The sequence below is a fragment of the Vicia villosa genome, unplaced genomic scaffold (assembly GCF_029867415.1).
Source record: "Vicia villosa cultivar HV-30 ecotype Madison, WI unplaced genomic scaffold, Vvil1.0 ctg.003830F_1_1, whole genome shotgun sequence".
NCBI classification, from domain to species: Eukaryota; Viridiplantae; Streptophyta; class Magnoliopsida; order Fabales; family Fabaceae; genus Vicia; species Vicia villosa.
The window spans coordinates 182555-193273 of NW_026706313.1; the positions used below are offsets into that span (position 1 = coordinate 182555).

Genomic DNA, 10719 nt, shown 5'->3' on the forward strand with positions numbered 1-10719 from the left:
TCCAATAGATAAAGCAATAATAGAGGTTAAATATATATTTTTTATTTCTTAAGACATTTACAAAGAGTCCATGTGGTAATGCTATCAAGTACCATCGATGGATGACCTTTGAGTTAAAAAACATGAACACATGAGAACTTTAATTTGAATATAAGAGTAAATCACCCTAAAGAGTATTTTTAAAAAAAAAAAAAGAAATGCTAAAGAATTTTTTAAAATTGTTCACCTTTATAATTCTAATTCTATATTATTCATAAATTTCTTAAGGACATTTCACATTCCTTCCAGGTCCACCAAAGTAAAAGTAATTTCCCCACCCATTATTAGTCCCTTGTTGAATATTATAACAATTTGGGTGATCAGCTACAACCTTGAGATTTGGCAAAGGAATCAAGCTATTATCAGAATCTACAACTTGCATATTTCTAACATATGCAGCTTTTGCAAAACCCTCCTCTGCAAAATGTCCACTACCCATTTGAGTGGAAGTGTGAGAGCCTGTTGACATTGAATTCACTATTTCTCCACCAAATTGAACCATAGTTGCATGGTCCTTTAAGTGTGTGAACAAAGAGGATGGCCAATACCCAATTAATTCTCCATTTCCATATTCAAGCCACCAATTCCCATGCTTTGGATCCTACACATAAAAAATAAACAAAATAATTTAACATACTAATATATAAATGTTTATAATAATTTTAAAAAATAAAAATATTAAATAATAACTATCACAGGAAAGTCGAATATTTATTACGTTAAAAAATGTGGTTGCATTAGCTAAATTATATAAAATCAGCTTGTAACCACTCACATTTAGAATTGAACATCTGAAACGTAAAACTATACAGAGGTGAGCTGATAGCTGAAACGTGATATCCTATCTTAAATCAATTTCTTGATGTCATGTTAAGATATATAGTTAGATTTAACTCAACCATTTAAATTCAATTTGAATGATGATTACCTATATTTATAAGGATACATGTTCAAATCATATATTAATCGATGAAATTTAACCTATCAAATATCGAGCATGGATTATTCATTCTGAGGTGTCAATGCTACTTGTGTAAATCTCAATGGCACAATTTAATTTGTTTTGTGACAAAGTTAAATTACTCAAAGATAGACATAATCATTAAGAGGAACATGTTAGCCGGCATGAGAATAAAAATGGGCCAAAAAGAGGAAAACAAAGGTGCCATGGAGTTGAGTTAAGAATGCAAAATATTGAAATTTTGTTAAATCATACAAAATGAAGGAATAAAAAAAAGTGAGAAAAGATAAAATGAAATAAGAGAAAAAGAATCATAAAAAGATAAAGCATGAGATTTACAGTACATTCAAAAAAATCCACAAAGTGCATGCGTGTAATAATGTACAAAAGTAGTAAAGTGAATAAAGTGAATTAAGTAGTACCTAAATACAACATTGGAACAATACTAGAATATTTTGTTGATTATGTTTTTTTCTTCTTCCCTTTTGTGTCATTTATTTTACTTTTATCAAAATAATTATTATGTTTTGAACATGTTATTATAACCTTCCCATTGCTTATTCTATAATTCTATATAATAACAAAGTTCAAAAGTAGTATATAAAAAGACTTTCAAAATAATAGAGTGCTCCAAGCCCCCACCATTGACATTTTTTAAAAGTTTAGACTTTAGATTTTTCTCTAAGGCTTTGACTAATGCAGTCAATTTGATTATTGATGTTAAAAGTAAATTATATTGATGTTTAAAATTGTGAAAAAATTGATCACATTAGTCACTCCAAAACAATATCTTGAACTAAAATTATTGACACATAAAATTTAGTCTCTATTTTCACCTCTTGAATAAATTGGTATTTTTTTTCATTTTAAATTTCTCTTACCCCTTATTTATTTTTGTAGATTTAAAATTGGTGAAATAACATAATATATAAGGAATAACTGTATATCAATTTTAAATATATGAATCTCAAAAATTTATATATAAAAATTTTAAAAATTAAAAATTTTTGTAATATTCAATCAAAAAAAAATTTATATCATCATATCATATATTACATCGTTATTTTTTAAAATAGAAATTTGAGATAAACGCGAACATAACAAATATTAAAAAAATAAAAAAGTCATTTTTAGTGAATAAAAATAGATTGGCCAAAACAATGTTTAAGTCTAAAAGAAATTAATTCCAAGCAACTTTTTAATTTTCTTTAGCATAAATAACTAAATTGAGTTATTCCTATAATTTTGAAGTTGTATTGATTATTCACGCATTATTATTGAAGAAAAACGTAATTAAGAAAAATAATAAGAACATAAGAGATATCTACCAAATTATCCATAATGTTTTAAAATCTATTTGCAAAAAATTACCTTCCAAATCATTAAGCTAATATCAAACTGGCCTCCATTATATGAAGAAGTTGGAGAAATTGCAGCTCCAATTGCAATTTTATTACTAGTTTGAACAAATCCAGAGCAAAGTAAATTGTAGCACCCAGTTCCTTGATATGAATCACTCTGCAATTATTACTTCTATCATTATTTATTTTCACTAAAAAAAATTTATAAATGGATATCTTAAACTTGAAGCAAACATAAACTACATATATCATATACTAGTAGTAAGTACTTTTCCACATACTTTTCTTGAATTAATTAACTTACCGTCCAATAAGTAAAGAATCTAGGGTAGCTGTCCCCATAAAGCTCTGGACTAACCTGTATAAAAATTACTACTTGAACTTAGCTTCATTGGCTTAAATACAAAATTGAGTACAATATTGATGTAAATGATAGGGTAGGTTGTGACATACTAACTGCCTTTTGAATACTAAAGCTAATTGAATGCTTTAAATTTTCATTTTCAATGATAAATACTCCCTCCATTTTTTATTGGATTGTTAGATCGTTTTGGAATTTTTATGATTAATTTACAAATTGTTTTATAATATCAATAAATTATTAATAAAAAATTTTAACACCAAAAACAATAGATTTTTTTTATAAAGAATGTAAAAGCTTGTGCATAACAATGTTATATTTTTCTTCTAGTATAATAAATATAATTTTAAAGAGAACTATTCAAATAGGATAAACATCTTATAGTTTGTTGTCTGTTTGCTTGTATTTTTTTTTTTTATTATGATAATATATGAATTTTTTTTTCTTTATATCTTTAAAAAAATTTATTTTTTATTTTTTTAAATTTATCTTTTTCATGCTATTAACGAAGGATAGTTTAACAAAAAAATTGATATTAGAAAACTTGTAAAAATGGTTAAACAACTTATAGTAAAGAAAACACAAATAATAGTTAATATATCAATTAGAGATTTATTAGAAAATGTTAATAAATGTGTACTTCTATTTAAGGATGGAAAAAATACTTTATGTTGCTCGTCTTAATTTCTCTTTTATTTGTTTTAAATTATTTATCTTTTTAAATTACCAATGTCATATTTTTTGAAACATTAATCTATATATTTTAAAGGAATTAACTACACTATAACTAACAACCCTATTATTATAATTAATAAAAAAATTTGTAAGTAAAACTTGTTTATAATTAAAATTAAAACAATTAAAAATTATTTAAAATATAAAAACAGTTAAAAAGGACTTTTAATTAAAGATGGAAAAGGTACATAAAAAATATTTTTTAAAAAACTCAAAAATGACACCTAGTTTGAGATAGAAAAGGTGTACATAATAAAAATAATTTGACTTTAATATAACCTATCATTTAATTTTTGTTATTTATAAAGTAATTAGTGAGAGTAATTAATTAACAAACCTGCCAACCAGCTTCAATGGTGTTGAGATCTTCTCCAAATGAACCAGCTATGACCCATATTTGAGACAAACTAAATTCATATTGACTTTCCACTTGTGGGTCCCACACGTTTATGCTAGCCTTTGCTCCATAATACTCATTTCCACTCACATACCCAACTGCATGCTATGCAACAATAACAAAGAAAGAACATTGGAGCACATACTTTAATAAATGTATATATAAATAAAGTTAACTATACCATATGTAAGAGAAAACACAAAAAATAAAAAAATAAAAAAAATTATGAGACCAAAATTCCATGTTTCCTTTGTTTTCAGTAATGGCATAATATACCTCATGTCCATCGCCAGAGGTGTCCCTTCCAACACGTTTTAGTTTTCTTCCAAATGTGCTAATAGAGCAACCTCTTAACATGTCTTGTTCTTTTATTCTTCTTATAGGAATTGTTCCTTCCGGACACGACTCACCCGATAAACTCCATAATTGAAAATTGTCGTTTATATTATTGAGCTGATTATAATCTCTCGGTCGACCGGGAGGAACCTGTGAATTATAAAGTATAAATACAGACAAATTTGAAAGATATGATTAAATTTTCTTAAAGAAAAAGAAAAACACATTACCAATGGTTTTTGTCCTTTTAATAAAGGATGATCAAAAGCTGGTTGTTTATGAGTCGGAACGCAGTCTATTATATCACCATCAAAACTCTAGAGAAAAATAAATACAAACATATGAATTTGAAACAAAATATTTAAGGAAAGATTTGAGATATATTTTGACATACATGAATTGTCTTAACAGGAGGTTTGTTGATCCTCCCAAGATGAATATTTATGGTGTTCTTCAAATTGTGAAACTCTTTCTCTGGTAGAAAAGTTTGATTTTGACCACTAGTTTCTGAAGAATAAACATGACAAACCAAAGAAACAAGGAGAAGAAAATGTAGGAAGAAGGAGATGAATGGAAAGCTAAAGTCCATGTTTTGTTTTGTGTGTGTTTGTCCACATTTGTGTTGTCTTTTTGGTTTTCTCCATGGAAAGAAATCTATTCCCATATCTATCGAACATAAGTTTATGAATAGTATTTGTAAGACAATTTAATCAAGAAATATTCTCTCTTTCTCTCTTTACTTTAGTACTTATATTACATATGCTATACAGAATAATAAAGATAAGGAATCTCTTTTATATCAACAAAAAAAATAAAGTCTATTATTGAATATCTTTATACACTTGAATACATAATATATTTAATATAAGAAAAATACAAAATTAATTAATGTTTTATTCATTAATTAAAACATTTAATGAAAATGTAAAATGCATCTAGACTACTATAATTATTTTATTATTAAACTATTTTTTATTGTATTAGAGATGTATTGGATATGTGTTTGTCGTAAAATTTAGTAAATAAGTGTTAGTCTTTCAAAAGGTTACTCGCATGATCGACTAGATAATTCTAAGACATATGTGCATGAAGTTTTCTGAGCTACCATCATGAACAACTCATTTCTCTATTGGCGTTAGTCCTATCTTCTTGGTTGTACTATAGATTTTTTCTCCCGTTAATCCTTTAAAGGACCTGCTAAAATTTTATTAGTGCGTACATGATTCATTAATTACAACTCCTTTAAAAATACAATCTCTAACATGTTGTACAATCTCATTATAGTAACGGTTCTCAATTTTTTTGCAATAGTCGTTGTATTATTGTAGTGGGTCAACACAGTTGGCATGTGTTTTTCTTACAAAGGGATCTCATCTTGCAAGCATCTTAACTAACTTACTTCTTCACTAGCAGTCGTTAATGCTATCATCTCAGACTCCAACGTGGACTGAGTCAAGATAGTCTATTTTTTTGATTTCCAAGAGACAACTCCTCCAGCTATACTAAATATATAGCCACTGGTCGCTTTAGAATCTTCTGATTAGGTATTCCAATCTGCATCATTTTATCCTTCAAGTACATCAGGAAATCTCTGATAATGTAAATCGAGATTCATAGTCTTTTTAAGGTACCACATGACTCGCTCAATAGCTTATCAATGCTAATTACTCAGTCTACTAATAAATCTGCACAACATTCCTATGATATATGCAATGTTAGTCTAGTACAGTTAGTGGCATACCTAAGATTACCAATTACGGTCGCATACTTTGTTTGTCTAACATTTTCACCAGTGTTCTTAAACAGTTTCATGCTAGGATTGTATGGTGTACTCATAGATTTACAATTAAAGTAATTATATTTCTTTAAGATCTTTTCGACATAGTGTGATTGATCCAAGGAAATTCCTTACTCAGATCTTGTGATCTTGATACCAAGAATCACGCTCGCTTCTCCAAAGTCTTTCATATCAAAGTTCTTGCACAACAATGATTTCATATCTTTAACAACCTGAATGGTTTAATCCAAATATGAGTAGATCGTCTAAATATAGACATATAATAGTGCAAATGCTATTCTCAGATTTGTAATTAACGCATTTGTCACTTTCATTCACTTTGTACCCATTTGATATCATTAAGTTATCAAACTTTTTTCGTGTCTTTGCTTTGGAGCTTGTTTTAGCCCATACAAAGACTTATCTAAATTACAAACCTTTTTTTCTTGTCCATGAATCACAAACCATTCCGGTTGGTCCATATAGATTTCTTTTTCTAAGTCCCCGTTTAAAAAAAAAAGCTGTTTTAACATTCATTTGGTGTAGTACCCTAATGGATGTAATTTGAGTGATTGGTGAAAATGTATCGAAGAAATTTATATTTTTTCTTCGCCTAAAACTTTTGGCTACAAGGCGAACCTTGTACTTATCAAATGTTCCATCAGGTTTCAGTTTCTTTTTCAAAACTCATTTAAAACTGGTTGGTTTACAAACTAGGAGGAAAGTCTACTAAGTGCCAATTCTTGTTAGATTCTAGAGAGTCTATCTCATCATTAATAACTTCTTTCCATAAATCAACATCCTGAGATGACAAGGCTTCTTGAAGATTTATTCAATATGCTTCTACATTATAAGCCATATAACCGGGTCCATAGTCTTTAGTAACTTTTAATCTTTCACTTATCGAAGTTCTCTTTCTACTTCGTTGTTGCTTTCAATGCTTCTTATCACATGTATGTGATTCGATTTAGTGCCCCACTATTTCTTGATTTGGAAGAAAATTTGTCTTTAGAGAATTCAACATCAATCGATTCTATGATCACTTTATCATTTAGGTTATAAAACCTATATGCCTTATTGTTTGGTGCATACCCAATGAATGCATATTCATAGGCTTTACTAGAGAATTTAACTCGCTTCGGATCTACTATTCTGACATAAGCCAGAGAACCCCAAGTTCTTAAATAAGACAATTTTGCTTGTCTTTTCTTTAACATCTCATAAGGAGAGATCTTACTTTTTGACTTGGGAACTCAATTAAGGAAATAACAAACAGTCAACAAAATTTTCCCCCACCAGTGAGGTGCAACACCAGAATTCTACATAATTGCAACAACAAGTTTAGGAAGAGTTTCTTTCTTTCGGCTTTACAATTCATTTCAGGAGAGTATGGTGTAGTCGTTTCATATACAATTCCATGTTGCTTATAAAAATCATTAAATAAATTAGAATCATATTCGGCTCCCCTATCATTATGAAACCTTTTAATTTTCTTACTAAATTAATTTTCAATTTCATTCACATAATTGTTTACAAATCTACCCCAATAGACATACTAAATGTAACACCCCAAATCTACCCCGCAATCAACAGGAATATCAGAGTACAAAATTTCAAGCAAATAGGACATAACGATTCGGAGCGTAACATTTTAGACAACAAAATCACATACGTATATCATGCTCAATTACTTAGATACATAACACACATGTGGGAGAACAATATCGAAATCATTAATCATTGTCATCCAATCAAGTACTTGCATTGCAGCGGAAAATCATATGTCAACAACAATACAACTCATAATATCATGGCCAAACACGACACGATACATCTAACAAGTCTCAGCATAACATAAGGATAAAGTTTAACAAGGATAAACACAAGAAACAAAACGTAAACAAGTAATCCAACGTTCCCCGAGTGCTACGTATCAGAGAATCGACACACACCGACTCGAGCTATAGGTACACGACTACTCCGCGTCATTACCTGCACGTTACTGACGGAGGGTAATATTCAAACAGAAGGGGTGAGATATCATTCATTATAAAGAAGTGTATGATAATATTCAAAGCGGAGAAATAATCATACATTGGTCACCACTTCTCAACGTATATCACTTACTACTATTCACATCATTCAACATCTTACCGACAACAATAATATCAATCTCAAATAAGGCATACCTAATCAATTATCACATATGATCGACGAAACAACCATCAAATCGACACAATATAACATTCACGTTATGCACACACAAACATTCATTTATGACTCGTCATACGACTTTACTTATGCAACTCGAACAATGCAAATGCATGTGGTACCATTGGAGTGAAACTTCCGTCTCAAACAATTGCCATTGGGCCATCTCAAACATTTACCACAAGGGCCGTCTCAAACATTTGCCACAAGGGCTGTCTCAAACAATGCAATGAATGTGACTCAATGATGCACATTCACAATCACACTTAACGACATAACCGACTTGAACAACAAATTCCACGTAAACGACTGTTGAAGCAAGCATAGGGCAAGCAACAAAAAAGATTTGGAAATATTGATCCGGGAATTATCATCCTCAGAGATGGAGAGATGCCATTCAACAGTTTCTACGGTTTTCGAGCTTGGGTTTGAATGAGCAAAAAGTAAACAAAGATATAGACAAGAAAAGAATAAACACATTCTTAGAAGAGAAATAACTTATCAGGAATGTAAATATATTCACTCTTCTCACATAAGCGTCCATCTCTGGAGCACAAACGAGATCATCTCAAAACTAAGGTTATCTCTAACGCAAAGTCACGAGAACATCCGTGTTCTCGCGTCGGCAATCTCTCGCGCGCCGCTCAAACACGAAAGCATTACGTACAGATACCCATAGTGAATGCTAGCTCTAAATCTATCTCTAGAGTTCAGAAACTAACAGATAATCATCCTAGATAAGGATTCAAGAAGTTTATCTCTAAAGCACCCCAAATCCCCAGCATAGAGCAAAAATCCAGGATAACATCAACACAGATTTGTAAAGCAAGTTAAATATAACATTATAATCGGTAAATATACATAAGATTCAAGTAAATATACAAACAAAACCCAACCAAAGAGAAATACACAAAGAAGAAGAGAAATGAACCGAAAATCTCCCGGTTTGTCAGCTCCGTTCGACGCTCAATCCACTCCCGATCATCCTTATGCAACCTCCGAAGTTGTTTTCTAAGCTAATTTTGATCTAAGAATGAAAATGATGGAGATGGGACTCAAAAATACTCAACCCATAACCTAAAAATGTGATTTTTGCCCCTTTTAACGAGCTGCTGTCTTAGCAGGTCCGCTTAGCGGACCCCCTCCGCTCAGCGGACTCATAATTGCATCCAGACTCTGATTTGCTCCGCTGGAGCTCCGCTCAGCGGACTGACAGCAAAAGTGAAATCTTGTTTTCACCATAAGTTGAGAACCGTAACTCCGAATTGCGCCCGGTTCGAAGCGTTGGAAAGCTTATTCAACGCTCTATCCAATAATGAATGAATGGAAACCAAAATGATGATTTTGGTCATCCTTATTTTGAGCCTTATTCTTTGATGAATTGGTAGAATTTGCATTCTTGAAGCTTAGCCTTTGGTCTTTATTACTCAATGCTCCAAAGATGCATGAATACCTATAAAATGAATGGAAAACTATTAATTGGTATAAAAATGAATCAAAAACACAAGTATGCACATATTTACACAAAAGTTAGGATTTTATTACAAAAATCATAAGAATAGAATCGATAAGTGCCACAAATATATACTCAAAATATCGACATTTTGGCACTTATCAAACTCTCCCCAACTTGAAACTTTGTTTGTCCTCAAACAATGTCAAATAAATCAAAGAATCAAAAGTAATAAACCAAAGAATTGTGAATCAACAAGTTTTAAAAACCAAAAACAAATGTATGGCTCAATACAAAAACGTATAAACAAAGTAAATACTTACCACTATCCTACAACGACAACATGTAAACGATACGCATCTTAAGTACAAAAAGCATACAAAACATTCTAACACAATACATGCTCACTTCATGAATCACACCTAGCAAAAATTCATCAATGGATGAATAACACACAAAGGTGAAGGACTTTTAACACTCATCCAACAATCTTGCAAACAAAAGATTAAATTATGCATTCATCCAAAAATCACATTGAAGATACAAAAGCAAGAATCACAAGGACTTTTTAAGGTTGTAATGTGGCTTGGTTAACAAACAAGGGATATGTCCTAAGGCTAATCGAAACAAAAACTTTCCTAAACCTAAGGGAGTGATCAATCCACAAAGTTCCAAGCAATGAAATCTCGATTAAACTTACTCCTTAACCACAAGTTTCTCAAACCAATCACAATACTTATTAGCACAATTATTCACTTCTCTTTTCTTTTTCTTTTTCAAAACTTATTCTCTTTTTTTTTTCTCTTCTTTTCTTTCTTTTTCACATTTTTTTTCTTTTCTTTTTTCTTTCCAACCTCATAGAAACAACCAAATAAGTACATAATCATTTTCTCCCTAACTTGAATTCAACCACACCATCATATGAATACTCCCTACTTTCTAAGGCAAGGTAAGAATTCATACCAAAAATCATGGTTGAGGGTTCAAGAAAACAAAGAATCAATCATCCATGCAAAAATGAGAACTAAACACTCAAAGATAAGCATTTAGCAAAAACATCATGGACATTGACAAAAAGGCTCAAAAGG

The 10719-nt window shown here is 30.3% G+C and overlaps 1 protein-coding gene across 1 annotated transcript; it reads right to left on the minus strand.

Moving 5' to 3' along the window:
- Positions 1-143: 143 nt before the first annotated feature.
- On the minus strand, positions 144-4929 carry LOC131641548 (protein neprosin-like). Its single transcript, XM_058911855.1, has 7 exons — positions 4585-4929; positions 4421-4507; positions 4131-4340; positions 3795-3959; positions 2666-2719; positions 2372-2518; positions 144-640 (listed from the first exon to the last, which is right to left on the minus strand). Exons 1-7 carry the CDS (start codon positions 4852-4854, stop codon positions 263-265), a joined length of 1311 nt encoding a protein of 436 aa, XP_058767838.1. The 5' UTR covers positions 4855-4929; the 3' UTR covers positions 144-262.
- Between the last annotated feature and the right edge of the window lie 5790 nt (positions 4930-10719).

Coding starts and splice junctions, on each gene's coding strand:
- LOC131641548 (XM_058911855.1), bottom strand. CDS start 4,854: ATGGGAATAGATTTCTTTCCATGGAGAAAACCAAAAAGACAACACAAA. Junction 2,720..3,794: donor CCATTGAAGCTGGTTGGCAG/GTTTGTTAATTA, acceptor ATTTTTATACAG/GTTAGTCCAGAGCTTTATGG. Junction 641..2,371: donor TTAGCTTAATGATTTGGAAG/GTAATTTTTTGC, acceptor TTTTATGTGTAG/GATCCAAAGCATGGGAATTG.